The sequence below is a fragment of the Rana temporaria genome, chromosome 3, assembly GCF_905171775.1.
Source record: "Rana temporaria chromosome 3, aRanTem1.1, whole genome shotgun sequence".
NCBI lineage: Eukaryota > Metazoa > Chordata > Amphibia > Anura > Ranidae > Rana > Rana temporaria.
In genome coordinates this window covers 456,054,114-456,071,861 of record NC_053491.1, presented here as the reverse complement: position 1 = coordinate 456,071,861, position 17,748 = coordinate 456,054,114, and the positions used below count along the sequence as shown (strand labels likewise).

At 43.6% G+C, this 17,748-nt stretch overlaps 1 protein-coding gene across 2 annotated transcripts in view; it reads right to left on the bottom strand.

Annotated features, from left to right (window-relative positions):
* Positions 1-435: 435 nt before the first annotated feature.
* The window catches only part of LOC120933465 (mucin-17-like), a 55,646-nt gene continuing 38,333 nt past the window's right edge, over positions 436-17,748 (bottom strand). The window contains exons 6-9 of one of the 2 annotated variants that reach the window (XM_040346695.1): positions 16,242-16,384; positions 10,533-10,595; positions 2,964-3,129; positions 436-802 (exon numbers count right to left, since the gene is read on the bottom strand). In XM_040346695.1, coding sequence (XP_040202629.1) covers positions 643-802; positions 2,964-3,129; positions 10,533-10,595; positions 16,242-16,384 — 532 coding nt within the window. In that variant the 3' untranslated portion in view covers positions 436-642. The remainder of the gene's footprint in view (positions 803-2,963; positions 3,130-10,532; positions 10,596-16,241; positions 16,385-17,748) is intronic. The other variant, XM_040346696.1, reaches the window with a different exon arrangement.

The window sequence follows — 17,748 nt, the reverse complement described above, 5'->3', positions numbered from 1 at the left end:
TTAATGATAGAGCTCCTTGTAAACTATCTACTGAAGCAGGGGTTTTTAATTTAAGGAGCCAATTTATTCCAGAGTAGAGTTAACCCCCAATTTCCATTGGCTACTAAGAGGCCAACTAAAGCCAACGAAATCAGCAATGTAAGACCCGATGACAGGGGAATTCTTTAGCTCTTGAAAAGCTTCTTAAAAGTGTTGGCTTTGTTATCTTTGGGTGCCTACAATGAATTAAATATACTTGGACCCCTTTTCTTTTGAAATGGAGCTCTTCTGTATTTACCTTAAAATATTTTGAAATCACTGACCCAGAAAAGTCAGAAGACTTTATCTGTGTACATGTTCTTTCTTAGTGACTTACAGCATTGGAGATCACCATGGGTCACCATGACTAACAGGCAGGTAGCAGTTGCAGTTTTAGAAGTAATCAATGACAATATCTATGGAAAAGGTTTCCTTTATAGAAAAGACATAGCTATCATCGGAACATTTCCCTCAGCGACTCTTTTGTTGACCAGATCTTAATTCATTGATCTATGAGCATTATTCAAAAAAGTGCATTGTAAAGTGTCCAATAAACAGTTCACATTCCAGTGATCCATCCACATAATGGAATAGGAGAACCACTATTATCACAAAAAGTCCCCCTTAGTAGTAATACTTCTTTCTGTAGAAGAAGACCCCTAGAATCACGGAAACGATCACCAACACAACAATGGCGGCCCCAACCCCTCCATACATGGCTACGATTAACACGGCTCCACGACATCGAGAGTAGGTGTAAAGGTACTTGTCTGTATTGGGACAGCTGTAAGGAGACAGAAAACAGTGTCATTGCCACACAATACTACCAACACTAGACCACAAGACCACTTAAGAGATCTGAGTTCTTTGAAAGCCATAGCACTCATAGCCCATTTACTCATAGACCACCTTGCAGGGCCATTAGGAGAGCAGTAGGAGTGTACTTCTTAAACCCCTTGGCATGTAACTTTCTTATTTCCAACTTTTCTCCATCACCAATCACCTTTAAACGTCTAATGAAGGTTTCAATATGATTGGTGGCTGGGAGTACTATCTTGGTTTGGCACCTCGCATTACTTTATGTCTTTCCTCTGGCAGTGAGCATTGGTGTTTGGTGTAATGGTCACCATTTAAAGTTGTAGAACTCTGAGCCTGGGCTATGAGATGATGCTACCCCAGGGGGGTAGATCCACAACAGCCCAAACTAAACTGCAATCTAACCCCATCCCATAATTGTCCCTCTTGTTGGGTTCTCTTCAAAACACATACTCACAGGCCCGAATTTACTCCCTTTGCCGCCCCAAGGCCAGGTCCTTCAATGCCGCCCTCCTTCCCTGCCCCAAAAAATCTGAAAGTCCCCAAACCTGTGCCCATCATTGCCGCCTTACCGTGCCCATCATTGCCGCCTCACCATCATTGCAGCCTTACCGTGCCCTCATTGCAGCCTCACCATCACTGCCGCCTTACTGTGCCCTTTTTGCAGACTCCCTCACCTTCATTGCTGCCTTACAGTGCCCTCATTGCAGCCCCCCTAACCATCATTACAGCCCCCTCTCACCATCATTACAGCCCCCTCTGACCATCATTGCAGCCCCCCTCACCATCATTGCAGCCTTACTGTGCCAAACAATGTAGCCTCACCAGTCAGTGTGCGCATTATGCATATCGGGCATCTCCTGCTCCTGCTGTGTCACGGAGTTCACTGTGAAAAGTTTGGGCTTGCTGTGATAAAAGTCCCGCCGTCCTCCTAGACCAGCTCGTGTGATATACAGAACACTGCCTCTATCACACGAGCTGGTCTAGGAGGAGGGCGGGACTTTTATCACAGCGCACCCAAACTTTTCACAGTGTGCTCCATAACACAGCAGTCTATCGCTGTGTGTTACAACCGGCGCCGCCCTTGCACCCATTGCCGCTCCGGGGCCTGGCCTCTGTGGCCTTGTCAGGAATCCGGCCCTGCATACTCACATTCCCAGCAAATTCAGCATTGTTCTTCTGTGAACTGCTGTGATCTGCTGTTCAGGTGATATGGTCGTTTACGTAAGGCTTTTTCCGGCGTAAAGTTATGCCTGCTATATGAGGCATAGCCAATGTTAAGTATGGACGTCGGGCCGTGTCTAATTTTACGTTGATTACATCGTTTGCGTAAGTCGTTCGCGAATAGGGCTGTGCGTAATTTACGTTCACGTCGAAAGCATTGAATTTAAGCAGGTTAATTTGGAGCATGCGCACTGGGATACTTTCACTAACGGCGCATGCGCCGTTCGGAAAAAGCGTAATTTACGTGGGGTCACAATAAATTATCATAAAACACGCCCACATCTTCCACATTTGAATTAGGCGGGCTTACGCCGGCCTATTTACGCTACGCCGACGCAACTTTGCTTTGAGAATACTGCACTTGCCTGTCAAAGTTACGGCGGCGTAGCGTATATGCGATACCCTACGCCCGCCTAAAGATAGGCAAATCTATATGAATCTAACCCCAAATGTTTAAAGCCCTGTACACACGATCGGTTTGTCTGATGAAAACAGACCGATGGACCGTTTTCATCGGACGAACCGATCGTGTGTGGGCTCCATCGGTTTGTTTTTCATCGGTGAAAAAAAAATAGAACATGTTTTAAAATTTTCCTATGGATAAAAAAACGATCGTATGTGTGGAAGTCCATCGGTCAAAAATCCACGCATGCTCAGAATCAAGTCGACGCATGCTCGGAAGCACTGGACTTCATTTTCCTCAGCAGGTCGTCACCGCGTTGGACACGGTCGGATTTTTGACCGATGGTGTGTAGGCAAGACTGATGAAAGTCAGCTTCATCGGATAGCCGACAAAAAAATCCATCGGATTAGATTCCATCAGATATCCGATCGTGTGTACAGGGCTTAAAAGGTAGATACAAGCAATAATGAGGGCTTTGGCTTCTAAAACAAGTTTTACTCACAAGCATTCAGCTCCATCTTTTTTGATTTGGCAGGTTCCGTCAGTGCAGTTGACATATCTTGGTGAGGATAAATCACACTGAGATACACAGGACAGACCTTCATCATCTTTCACCACAGCATCAAAGGAGCTAACAAAGAACGCACTAATGTTTCTCACGCAGAGCTCTATAAAGAAGGAAAAAAAAAATTACACACTGTTCTGTTTTTTTGTTTTTTTTATGTTGAATCTTATAAAATTGACTAATCGTCAAGAATCGCGACCTTTTTACGTTTGCGATCTTGACACAGGGTTTCACGATCTTTGGTATGCAAATAATTTCCTCTCTGCTCTCAGCCAAAAGTCAAAGTCTGGGCAGTCTGCCAAGTCTGGGCAGTCTGCCAAGTTTTGAAAACATTCTTTACCAGTGGAATGTTAAGTTTAAACATTGTATCAATTTGACTTTTACACCAAAGGAATACACTTCTGTATGTAAATTAGGAACGTTTAACCACTTAAACACCAAGGCCCGGATTCAGGTAGAGCGGCGTATCTTTGTGCGGGCGTAGCGCATCTGATATGCGCTACGCCAACGTAACATAGAGAGGCAAGAACAGTGGGGGTGGATTCAGCAAGCAATTACGCCTGCGTATCCATAGATACGCAGCGTAATTGCTAAGTAGCGCCGGCGTATCGACTTTCTGTATTCAGAAAGCTTGATACGCCGACTGTAGCCTAAGATATGACTGGCATAAGGCTCTTATGCCGTCGTATCTTAGGCTGCATTCTTACGCTGGCCGCTAGGTGGCGTTCCCGTAGTGGTCAGCGTAGAGTATGCAAATTGCATACTCACGCCGATTCACAAACGTACGCGCGCCCGGCGGTCGTGTTTTCCGTCGTTTGCGTTCATCGCTTTCTGCGTAAGGCTGCTCCTGCTATTAGGAGGCGCAGCCAATGGTAAGTATACACGTCGTTCCCGCGTTGCGATTTTCGAATTTTACGTTGTTTGCGTAAGTGAATCGTGAATGGTGCTGGACGCCATTCACGTTCACTTTGAAGCAAATGACGTCCTTGCGACGTCATTTACCGCAATGCACGTCGGGAAATTTTCCCGACGGAGCATGCGCAGTACGTTCGGCCCCCTACGGGATCATTTAAATTACGTGCGCTTACGCCGGCCACTTTTACGAAACGCCCCCGCAAATTACGGAGCAAATGCTTCGTGAATGAAGCGTAGCTCAAGAAATTTACGGAGGCGTAGCGTAAAAACGGTACGCTGCGCCTCCGTAGCAGTGCGCGCCCCTACCTGAATCTACCCCAATATTCACAAAGCACTCGCCCTCAACGTTGCGCCGGCGTAACGTAAATTGGCCGGCGTAAGCCCGCCTAATTTAACCACTTCCAGACCCTGCACTGTATATGTACGTCGTAATTTTAAAGATGGATATCTCGGTAACGGCAGCAGCTGCTGCCACAACCGAGGTATCCATCTTTAGTGCTAAGGGTCCTGTACACGATAACGGCGGTCTTCGCGGCGAATTAGCCGCGAGATCGCCGTCGGGAGAGGGCCCCCCCTCTCGCGCCCTCCGCCGCTTACCATTGCCGTCGGTAGCGGCGGAAGAGATCGGGTGCGTTCGGCTGCTGACTGGGGATGCGAGTGAGGGAAAAATGTCCTTCACCCGTCCCCATAGCTCTGCTGGGCGGAAGTGACGTCAAAACGTCAGTCCCGCCCAGCGTCTTAAAGAAACATTTTTTTTTTTTGTCATTTGAAAAAATGACAGTTTCAATTTTTTTTTTCTTGCATTTTAGTCTAAATATGAGATCTGAGGTCTTTTTGACCCCAGATCTCATATTTAAGAGGACCTGTCATGCTTTTTTCTATTACAAGGGATGTTTACATTCCTTATAATAGGAATAAAAGTGATCAAATATTTTTTTTTTTTCAGTGTAAAAAGTAATAAAATAAATAAAAATAAATAAGAACACAATTTTTTTTTTTTTAAAGCGCCCCGTCCCGACGAGCTCGCGCGCAGAAGCGAACGCATACACGAGTAGCGTCTGCATATGAAAACGGTGTTCAAATCACACAAGTGAGGTATCGGCGCGATCGTTAGAGCGAGAGCAATAATTCTAGCCCTAGACCTCCTCTGTAACTCAAAAAATGCAACCTATAGAATTTTTTAAATGTCGCCTATCGAGATTTTTAAGGGTAAAAGTTTGACGCCATGCCACGAGCGGGCGCAATTTTTAAGCGTGACATGTTGGGTATCATTTTACTCAGCGTAACATTATCTTTCACAATATATAAAAAAATTGGGCCAAATGTATTGTTGTCTTCTTTTTTAATTCCAAAAAGTGATTTTTTTCCCAAAAAAGTGCGCTTGTAAGACCGCTGCGCAAATACGGTGTGACAAAAAGTATTGCAATGACCACTATTTTATTCTCTAGGGTGTTAGAAAAAAATATATATAATGTTTGGGGGTTTTAAGTAATTTTTTAGCAGAAAAAACTGTTTTAGTCTTGCAAACACCAAATCTGAAATACACCTAAGGTCCTTAAGTGGTTAAAGTAGGAAGGTAGTGGGCGTGATCTATTAAAATGAACCGTGACCCCATGTAAATGAAGGTCCGAACGAACGGCGCATGCGCGCACATGCTCAGAATCACGTCGCATATACTCCCTAACATACGACGGCTCAATGCCTATGACGTGAACGTAACCTACGCCCAGCCCCATTCACGTACGACTTACGCAAACGACGTACAATACAATGGCTGTTCCCTGGTCCATACCCTAACATGACTTACCCCTGCTTTATGAGACTTAACTTTACGCCGGACGTATGCCTTACGTAAACAGCGTAGATTACAGCGACGGGCGTAAGTACGTTCGTGAATCGGCGTATCTCGCTCATTTACATATTCGACGCGTAAATCAATGGAAGCGCCCCTTGCGGCCAGCGTAAATATGCGCCCAAGATACGTCGGCGTAGGAGACTTACGTCGGTCGGAGCCAAAATTCAGGCGTATCTTGTTTGCTGAATAAGGCGCATAGATATGACGGCGCATCCATGGACTTACGCGGCGTATCAGTAGATACATCGGCGTAAGTTCTTTCTGAATCCGGGCCCAAACCTTTTTCTTACACCTCTTTTCAAGTTAAAATCATTTTTTATTTTTATTTTGCTAAAAAATTACTTAGAACCCCCAAACATTATATATATATATATATTTAGTAGAGACTCTAGAGAATAAAATGGCGGTTGTTGCAATATTTTATGTCACACTGTATTTGCGCAGCAGTCTTTCAAATGCATTTTTTGGGGAAAAAAATATTTTAACCACTTAAGGACCGCCTAACGCCGATATACGTTGGCAGAATGGCACCGCTGGGCACAATCACGTACCTGTAAGTGATTGTATAAAGCCCAGCGGTGGGTCGCGGGCGCGATCTCTCTCGTGGGCGAGAGTCCGGCAATCGGTCCCCGGAGCTCAAGAACGGGGAGAGCCGTATGTAAACACGGCTTCCCCGTTCTTCACTGTGGCGCTGTCATCGATTGTGTGTTCCCTAATATAGGGACGCACAATCAGTCAGACCTACAGCCACACCCCCCTACAGTTGTAAACACACACTAGGTGACACATAACCCCATCAGCGCCCCCTTGTGGTTAACTCCCAAACTGCAACTGTTATTTTCACAATAAACAATGCATTTTTTGCTGTGAAAATGACAATGGTCCCAAAAATGTGTCAAAATTGTCCGAAGTGTCCGCCATAATGTCGCAGTCACAAAAAAAAAATCGCTAATCGCCGCCATTAGTATTAAAAATAAAATAATTAATAAAAATGCTATAAAACTATCTCCTATTTTGTAAACGCTATACATTTTGCGCAAACCAATCGATAAACGCTTATTGCAATTTTTTTACCAAAAATAGGTAGAAGAATACTTTTGGCCTAAACTAAGGAAAAAAACGTTTTTTTATATCTTTTTGGGGGATATTTATTATAGCAAAAGGTAAAAAATATAGAATTTTTTTCAAAATTGTCGCTCTATTTTTGTTTATAGCGCAAAAAATAAAAATGGCAGAGGTGATCAAATACCACCAAAAGAAAGCTCTATTTGTGGGGAAAAAAGGACGCCAATTATGTTTGGGAGCCACGTCGCACGACCGCGCAATTGTCAGTTAAATCGACGCAGTGCCGAATCGCAAAAACTGGCCAGGTCCTTTACCTGCATAAAGGTCCGGGTCTTAAGTGGTTAAACCTACCAGACTGCATAACCAGGTTTTTGGTTATAGTTAAAGCAACTAAGCCTGTTACTTGACAGTGAAGGAGCATTGGGATGCTAGCGATGTTTCTCATATCAGCAACCTCTTTGTGACATACTAAGAGCACTGTGTGAAGCCATAAAGCCTGATTGGCTTATCGTTCTGCCCCTCCCTCTCTTAGGACGACCCCCGCTGAACAGAAGATTACAAAGAAGGACTGAGGTACAATTTGAGAATAAATTCCCCAACATTTTTGTTAATTTTTAGTAAATACATAATTTGATTAACTTTTTCGCTGCCAGAATAATTTTTCTATTTTTGTACACATGTTGAACATATTGCAAATTTCAGACCTGTAGGTTACAAGGACCGAGCCTCTTTCTGAGATTTGGTGTTTACAAGTTAAAAACATTTTTTTTTTTGCTAGAAAATTACTTAGAACCCCCAAACATTACATATTTTTTTTCTAACTTCCTAGAGAATAAAATGGCGGTCGTTGCAATACACCGTATTTGCGCAGCGGTCTTTGAATTAAAAAATAAGACAACATCAGCTTTACTCACTGACAGTACTTGTCCTGGCCAGGAATGCCTGGAGGAGCACAATCCCGCCCCCTTGCTTGTGATTGGAGAAAACATAAATCCCGCCTCTTGTGTCCAATCACTGTGCTGTGATTCGTTACAGCACAATCTGATTTTTGGGAAGGGGGTGTGTGCCTGAATGGTAGTTTGGAAATGTGATCACCCTAGCTAGTAAGCCAATATGTGATAGCCTACTGCAAGTGCCAGATTCTCTTTAAGAAGATATCAAAAGGCTCCTAGGGCCAGATTCTCAAAGGGCTTACGACGGCGCAACGCCATTTGCGCCGTCGTAAGTCCTAATCTGGCCCGGCGTATCTATGCGACTGATTCTTAAAATCATTTACGCATAGATATCCATTAGCTCTTACGCTGTCTGATCTTAGATGCATTTTTTTTCCCGCCGCTAGGTGTCGCCTCCGTCGTTTTCCCCGTCGTCTATGCAAATGAGCTATTTACGCGAGATTCCCGAACGTACGCGTGGTCGACGCAGTGAATTTACAACGTTTCCGTAGCTTTTGCGACGCGTAAAGTTGCCCCTGCTATATGAGGGGCAACTAATGTTAAGTATGTCCGTCGTTCCCGCGTCGAAATGTAAAAAAGTACGTTGTTTGCGTAAGTCGTCCGTGAATGGCGCTGGACGCCATTTACGTTAATGTCGAAACCAATGACGTCCTTGCGACGTCATTTAGCGCAATGCACGTCGTGAAATTTTAGGGACGGCGTATGCGCAGTACGATCGGCGTGGGAACGCGCCTAATTTAAATGATCCACGCCCCCTACCTGGATCATTTGAATTAGGCGGGCTTGCGCCGGAGAATTTACGCTACGCCGCCGCAACTTTACAGGCAAGTGCTTTGTGAATCAAGCACTTGCCCGTAAAACTTGCGGCCGCGTAACGTAAACGAGATACGTTACGGCCGCATAGTTTAACGCCGATCTACGAGGATCTGGCCTTTAGATACCTAATGTCACCTCTGAACCCCATTGACGCTGATGGAGCAAATGCTGTGCTTAATCAGCTTCTTCCCTAGCCATATTGGTTGGGTCCGAATACTCTGAACCTTGAGGTGTTCAGGGTTGAGTGCTTCTGGGTTCATATTACCCAAAGGAGATCAGCGAATGGATGTTTGCTGATCACCCAGAGCTTTCTATCCTAACACCTGCCATGGCAGCGTTGGGCACCCAGGAGGGACAGGTGAACCCAGGACACCTGGTGGAGGTGGGTCAGACAGGGGAAGGGGAGTAGGGGATGCAGCACATTATTGTACATGTAGAAGTTATCACTTCTACAAGAAAGCTGGCAGCCAGGAGTTAAAATCTAAGGAAAATATAGCAGCTATAGAAGCCAAAAACCTGTAACACCACTTGGCATGTAGTCTGGATGCGTTCCTGCATGCACATTGTTGATGCACTCCCATGCGTTTTTGTTGCATTTTTGATCGATTTTTTGATGTGTTCCAGTACATCTCATGCCCTTTTTTTTCTTCACCTTCATAAGGACGTGTGTGTTCCAGTGCATTTTCGATGCGATTTAGCGCATTCCAGTACAGTTCAATGCATAAAAAATGCAGCATGTTCTACTTTTTTTTTCTGGAACTGGAATGCACTGAAACTTACCGCACCGGTGTGAACTATGCCATTGGAAACAATGGGGCAGATTCACGTACCTCGGCGCATATCTCCGCCGGGCGCAGCGTATCTAAGATACACTACGCCGCTGTATCTTATTTTTTATTTTTCGAATCCTCAAAGAATTTGCGCCGTAAGTTATGGCGGCGTAGTGTATCTTTGGCTGCGTAAGGGCGCGGAATTCAAATGAATGTGATGGGGGCGTGTTTTATGTAAATACGTCGTGACTCGACGTAAACAATGTTTTTTTTGAACGGCGCATGCGCCGTCCGTGGGGGTATCCCAGTGCGCATGCTCGAAATTAAACCGGAACAAGCCAATGCTTACGACGGTGACGTCATTCTACGCAAATCCCTATTCGCGAACGACTTACACAAACCTAAAAAAGGCGACGCGGTAACGATGGCCATACTTAACATTGAGTACGCCTCATAATAGCAGGGGTAACTATACGCCGGAAAAAGCCGAACACAAACGACGTAAAAAAATGCGCCGGCCGGACGTACGTTCGTGGATCGCCGTAACAAGCTAATTTGCATACTCGACGCGGAATTCGACGGAAACGCCACCTAGTGGCCGCCGAAATAATGCACCTAAGATCCGACGGCGTACTAAGACATATGCCTGTCGGATCGATCCCAGATGCAGTCGTATCTTGTTTTGTAGATACAAAACAAAGAAACGACGCGGGAACTTTGAAATTACGCGGCATATCAATAGATACGCCGGCGTAATTCTTTTGTGGATCTGCCCCCATATAACCTACTTTCCATGCCTTTTTAAAGCAGAAAAATCAGTCCCGATTTCAGGGGCGATTTCAGAGAAATCTGTGCGCTTTGCTGCACAGATGTCTGTACAAATCGCCCCCCGAAGTTGCCAAAAGTAGTACAGGAACTATTTTTTGGAATGGGTGCGGCCCGGCAAAGTTGGTGTCGCACCGATTCGGACGGTGCCATTTCCGGCAATAGCCGCCGATTTGGCATGTGATTTGACATGTCAAATCGCATGACAAATCTCTGCAATGGGAACCTAGGCTGAAGGAGATTGTCCACAGACTGCATTCAGCCATTTGGCAAGCTTTGAACTACCCCTTGCATCTTTAAAACGTACCTTTTTCAGTGGGTGGAATATTTGGGGTAATTGCCCTTAGTCCTTTAATACAAGAAGGTTTATCTGTAATAAGAAAGAAATGGGATAAATACTCAGAATTACATATAATCATTAGTGTTGCTCACGAATATTCGTATTGCGAATATTCGGCACGAATATGGCATATTCGAGTATTCGCGAATATCTCGAATTTCGCGGCCAATATTCGCTATTCCGAATATTCGCATTTTTTCAATTTTATTTTTAAAACAGATCACATCCTATCGACGTCTAAAAGCATTGCTGGTATGATTAGAGACCCTGGGCCGAGTAGCTAAGCTGAGGCGATCCTTTTATGTTGCCGAATATAAAAAAAAAAAAATTGCGAATTTTCGCTAATGCGAATGCGAAAATGATTGCGAATTTTCGATAACTGTGGTAGGAGAACTCTGATTGTCTCTGATGCAAAAGGGGGGGGGCTTTGTGTATGTTTCTGTTATGAATATTTGTATGTTTGATATTATTTTTTTTTGTAAGAAGGAAAAAATTGCGCATACCTTAAAAAAAGGGGAGAATACAGCAGCAACTCAAAAATGTTATACAACATAAATTAATACAAGACAGAAAATGGAGTCGCTCTACAAGAATAAAAAATATGTCTAGTGACAAGACATGTGGGCAAATTATAAAATAAGCAAGCGCAAATAACTTGTGAAATACACAGTGAAACAAATATATAAAGAAATATAGTCCCAATAATAGAAAAATAATCTTTCATAAAAATGTCTTTGATATGTGAAGTGAAAAAAAGTCCAAAGCATGCAGCATGAACGTGTTCAATCTTCAAGGTGTTTGATTGACAAACGGCTGTGACAGATGGATAGAGTAAAGAATCACCACCAATGCAAAACACTTTTTATTTTCTATTGTAAAATATCAAGAATATTCTGAGCCAATCAGAGTGCTCCTTCCGCATTTGCCGAATATTCGCAATTATTTTGTATTGTAAAATATCACGAATATTCTGAGCCAATCAGAGTGCTCCTTCCGCATTTGCCGAATATTCGCAATTATTTTGTATTGTAAAATATCAAGAATATTCTGAGCCAATCAGAGTGCTCCTTCCGCATTTGCCGAATATTCGCAATTATTTTGTATTGTAGAATATCACGAATATTCTGAGCCAATCAGAGTGCTCCTTCCGAAATTTCGCCATCAATATCGCATTCGCATTTTGCGAAATTTCGATACAATATCACGAATATTCTGAGCCAATCAGAGTGCAAAATATCACGAATATTCTGAGCCAATCAGAGTGCTCCTTCCGCTGTTGTCGAAATTTCGCAATTATTTTTGCATTCGCAATAGCGAAATTTCGCAAAAATGTAATTTCGATAAAATATCACGAATATTCGAATTTAGCAAATATTTCTCGAATATTCGGCTATATATTCGTGATATATCGCGAAATCGAATATGGCGTATTCTGCTCAACACTAATAATCATATAACAATGTAGATAAACTATTTTTCCCAAATTTTATGGACACGTCACTATCACGCCTACTGGACTCTCCATTCCAAAACCATGGCTATTAATCTGGTGTAGGCCCCATCTTTGCCCCTTTAACATTCTCCACTCTAATGCCGCGTACAGACGGTCGTTTTTTGTGATGAAACAACGTTTTATATCATGAAACAAAACTACGTTTTTGAAACTTCAATTTTAAAAAACGACATTGCCTACACAACATCGTTTTTTCAAAATGCTCTAGCAAAGCGCGGTTACGTTCAGCACTCTTTTCCATTGAAGCTCGCTTCATACCTTGCTTCTGAGCATGCGCGGGTTTAAAAACGTTGTTTTAAACATCGTTTTAGCTACACACAGTGGGCCAGATTCAGGTACAAATGCGGTGGCGTAACGTATCGTCTTTACGTTACACCGCCGCAAGTTTTCAGCACAAGTGCCTGATTCACCAAGCACTTGCGTGTAAACTTTCGGTGGCGTAGCGTACAGCCGTCCGGCGCAAGCCCGCCTAATTCAAATGGGGCGTGTACCATTTAAATTAGGCGCGTTCCCGCGCCGAACGTTCTGCGTATGCTCCGTTTGGAAATTTCCCGCCGTGCTTTGCGTGAAATTACGGCGCCCCAACGTGTTTGTGAATGGCGACGTGCGTAACGTACTTACGCAAAAATTAAAATTTGACGCGGGAACGACGGCCATACTTTAACATGGCTCGTCTAAAGTTAAGCCATGAAAAAGCAGGCTTAACTTTGCGACGGGAAAAAACGACGAGCGACGACGTAACGCACGCGAGTACCTTCGTGGATCGCCGTAAAAGCTAATTTGCATACCCGACGCTGGAAAACGACGCGGACTCCACCCAGCGGCGGCCGAAGTATTGCAGCCTAAGATCCGAAGGCGTACGAAGCCTGTTGGATCTTAGCCAAATGCCGTCGTATCTTGTTTGTGAATCACAAATTAAGATACGATGCGGCAAATTTGAAAATACGCCGGAGTATCAGTAGATACTCCGGCGTATTTCTTCTGTGAATCTGGCCCAGTGATTTTTTATGACACAAAAAACGACGTTTTGAAAAACGACACAAAAAATTGAAGCATGCTCAAATTTATTTTTTGTCGTTTTTCAGAAGACATAAAACGAAGTTTTCCCCCACACACGGTCATTTTAAATGACGTTTTTAAAAACGTTTTTTTTTCATCACATAAAGCGACCGTGTGTACGCGGCATAATGCCTTGTACACACGATTGGAATTTCCGATGGGAAAAAGCAGACAGAATTTGTTCAGCGGATATTCCGACCGTGTGTGTGCCCCATACTCGATGTCTGCCGGTGTCCCGCGATCGTGTCATGGAGCTGCAGAACGGGGAAATGCCTCTGTAAACAAGGCGTTTCCCTGTTCTGCTTGGTGACAGGACAGAGATCTACTGCTCCCTGTAATCGGGAGCAGTGATCACTGTCGTTTCACTGGTAGCCCAGCCACCCCACAGTTAGAATCACTCCCTAGGAAACACTTAACCCCCTCATCACCCCTAGTGTTTAACCCCTTCCCTGCCAGTGTCATTTACACAGTAATCAGTGCATTTTTATAGCACTGATTGCTGTATAAATGACAATGGTCCCAAAATTGTTTCAAAAGTGTCCAATGTGTCCGCCATAATGTCGCAGTCACGATAACAATCGCTGATCGCCGCCATTACTAGTAAAAAACAATTAATAATAAAAATGCCATAAAACTATCCCCAATTTTGTAGACGCTATGGGCCAGATCCACAAATAACTTACGGCGGCGTATCTATTGATACGCCGCGTAAGTTCTACGATGCGCCGTCGTATCTTTGTTTTGTATCCAAAAAACAAGATACGCCTGAATCTGGGCTCGATCCGACTGACGTACGTCTTAGTACGCCGTCGGATCTTAGGTGCATATTTACGCTGCCCGCTAGGTGGCGCTTCCGTTGATTTCCGCATAGAGTATGCAAATTAGCTAGATACGCCGATTCTCAAACGTACGTCCGCCCGGCGCATTTTTTTACGTCGTTTGCGTAAGGCTTTTTTCGGCGTAACGTTACCCCTGCCTCTATGAGGTGTACGCAATGTTAGGTATGGACGTCGGGACAGCGTAGAATTTTCCGTTGTTTACGTCGTTTGCGTAAAACGTTCACGAATAGGGCTTTGCGTAAATTACGTTCACGTCGAAAGCATTGACTATTTGCGACGTGATTTCGAGCATGCACACTGGGCTACCCTCACGGACGGCGCATGCGCCGTTAAAAAAAAAGTAATTTGCGTGGGGTCCACATCTTAGTCATTTGAATTTTGCGCCCTTACGCCGACACATTTACACTACGCCGCCGTAACTTATGGCGCAAATTCTTTCTGGATAAGGAACCTCCGCTCTAAATTACGGCGGCGTAGTGTATCTGAGATACGCTACGCCTGCCTAAAGATAGGCAGTTCTTTGTGGATCTGGCCCTATAACTTTTGCGCAAATCAATATACGCTTATTGCGATTTTTTTTACCAAAAATAGGTAGAAGAATACGTTTCGGCCTAAACTGGGGAAATTTTTTTTTTTTTATATGATTTTGGGGGATATTTATTATAGCAAAAAGTAAAAAATATTGCTTTTTTTTTCAAAATTGTCGCTCTATTTTTGTTTATAGTGCAAAAAATAAAAACCGCAGAGGTGATCAAATACCACCAAAAGAAAGCTCTATTTGTGGGGAAAAAAGGACGTCAATTTTGTTTCGGTACAGCGACCACGCAATTGTCAGTTAAAGCGACGCTGTGCCGAATCGCAAAAAGTGCTCTGGTCAGGAAGGGGGTAAATTCTTCCAGGGCTGAAGTGGTTAATGCTTTCCATTCCATTTTATTACACATAACTTCATCTTGAACTTATGTGTTTTGGTGTCTTTGTATGTATGTATGTATGGGTTGTTACCGACATGTGCTGAACATTTCATGTCAATAGCACCTTTAGAAGTATATTTACCTAGAAATATGGTGACGTGTTCAATACTTATTTTACCCGCTGTATTGATGTAACCCGTGTCTTTTCATTCTCTGAGCAAAATAACTTCGGCGTCCGCTGGGTGGAGTTTGCGTCGTTTTCCGCGTCGAGTATGCAAATTAGCTATTTACGACGATCCACGAATGTACGCGCGGCTGTCGCATTCTTTTTCGTCATCTGTAGTCGGCTTTTTCCGGCGTATAGTTAAAGCTACTGTTTTGCGGCGTATAGTTAGAATTGTAATGTTAAGTATGTCCGTCGTTCCCGCGTTTAATTTTAATTTGTTTTAATTCTTTTATTTTTTTTGCGTAAGTCGTCCTTGAATCGGGATGGACGTAACTCACGTCTATGTTAAAAAAAATGACGTCCTAGCGACGTCATTTAGCGCAATGCACGGCGGGAAATTTCAAGACGACGCATGCGCAGTTCATTCGGCACGGGGACGCGCTTCATTTAAATGAAACACGCCCCCTAATCGCCGATTTTGAATTCCGCGCCATTACGCCGCTTGAGATACACTACGCCGCCGTAACTTACGGCGCAAATTCTTTGAGGATTCAAACCAGCCCAATGTAAGTTACAGCGGCGCAGCGTATCTCACATACGCTACGCCGATCTACTTCTATGTGGATCTACCCCCTAGTGCTGATCTATAAGGATATAGATGCCTCCTGCATGTATCCTTACCTGTCACATGTCTCCCCTCTGTCTGTTATATGAACTGAAAAACTGCAGATTCTGTGGGTGGATCTGTTGTCTGGAGCTCGGTGGGTGGAGTCGTGATGTCAGTAGACTCCCAGCCCTCCTCTACACTCCCCTTGTCAACATGCATTTTTTCCTATGTATTCCTTACACTGAATTCTGCTATGATCACTAACATCCAGTCAAAATACAGAAAAGTAACCACATGACTTCAGAAAAGGAGTGGGGGTGGGAATTAAAAAATAATGCCTGTCTCAAGGCTAGTGCATGAGATATGTAAATAACCTGTCACTCACAGCAAGGGGGCGGAACGGACTAAGGTTTTTTTCTGTAAGTCCGTTTTATTTCACTGAACAATAAAAGAGGATTGCTCAGAGCTGGATTAACTCTGTGTGGCAAGACTGGACACAGATGATAGGAAATCTTATACTGCACATTGTGACATTAAAAAAGAAATCGGGTTTACATCCACTTTAAGGTGATTATACTTACCACCAGTTTGACATTTTTCTGTATTGAGTATTTTCCCCACCTCCTTGTAGTTTTTTGCATATTGATCAGCGACAGTCTCAGTTTTACTGAATAGAATTCTTAGAATCACATCATGAATGACGACAATATTGTTGGTGGCGTTTCTGTTAGACACAAACCAAACTGTATAAATTGAAATTCAATGTCACCAAATGGACTATGACAAGATTCCAGTACCAACTAGACATGTGCACACTGAAATGTTTCCTTTTGGAATTTCGTTTTTGTGCGAAAAATACATTTATTTAGTTACTCCAGAAATTGGATTTTAATTATTTTGTTTAGTTAAAAAATGCATTTGTCTGAAAATACGAATTATTTAAGGTCGAATCTGCCATTGAAGGCCAGGGCCGGACTGGGCATAAAAAGCAGCCCTGGAAATAATTTCATAGCAGCCCCAGTGGCGTAACGTGGGTTGTCAGCACCCAAGTCAAGTAATTTGCACCCCTAACCAACGGACTTTTAGCACTCCAAGTCCCTTCCACTCGTACAGTATTAAACCCCTTAGGATGCACCACTCTTTCTCTTTGTTCTCCTTTCTTTACCTTTTATCCCTCTCTATCCTAATGTCTTGCCCCCCTCTCTATCCATCTTTCATGTTCTTTCTCACCCGTTTTCTTTGTTTCTCCCCCTCTTTTTATTCCTTCTCTTACTCCTTGTTTTTTTCCTTTCTCACCTCTATATCTACACATACACTGTATGTATTTACACCTATGTGTATATTGCACCCAATGAATGATTGTCTTATGGGGGAGCAGGGCCGTCTTTACTATTGATTGGGCCCTGGGCAAAAAAAATTCTTGCCCCCCCCCCCCCATGCAAATTTTCTCTCCATCCCAACATTCCAAAAAACAAAACACACGACCTGTAGATTTTTTTAAACGTCGCCTATGGAGATTTTAAAGGGTAAAAGTTTGTCGGCATTCCACGAGCGGACGCAATTTTGAAGCGTGACATGTTGGGTATGAATTTACTCGGCGTAACATTATCTTTCACAATATTAAAAAACATGGGAATAACTTTACTTTTGTTTTATTTTTTAATTAAAAAAAGTGTAATTTTTTCCCAAAAAAGTGCGCTTGTAAGACCGCTGCGCAAATACGGCATGACAGAAAGTATTGCAACGATCGCCATTTTATTCTATAGGGTGTTAGGATAAAAAATATATATAATGTTTGGGGGTTCTAATTAGAGGGAAGAAGATGGCAGTGAAAATAGTGAAAAATGACATTAGAATTGCTGTTTAACTTGTAATGCTTAACTTGTAATACCAACGGCCACCACCAGATGGTGCCAGCTCACAGAAGGAAGAGCTGGGGACTTCACAAGGCCGCAAAGCCGCGGCCTCAATTACCGGACATCACGGGCCCCCCGCGATCGAGCGGTGGGGGAGGTGGGGGCCTAGTCTGCCGCGATCCTGGGGAAAAGGTGCTCCGTGGACTAGGCCAAATCCTCTGCCTCGTCCTAA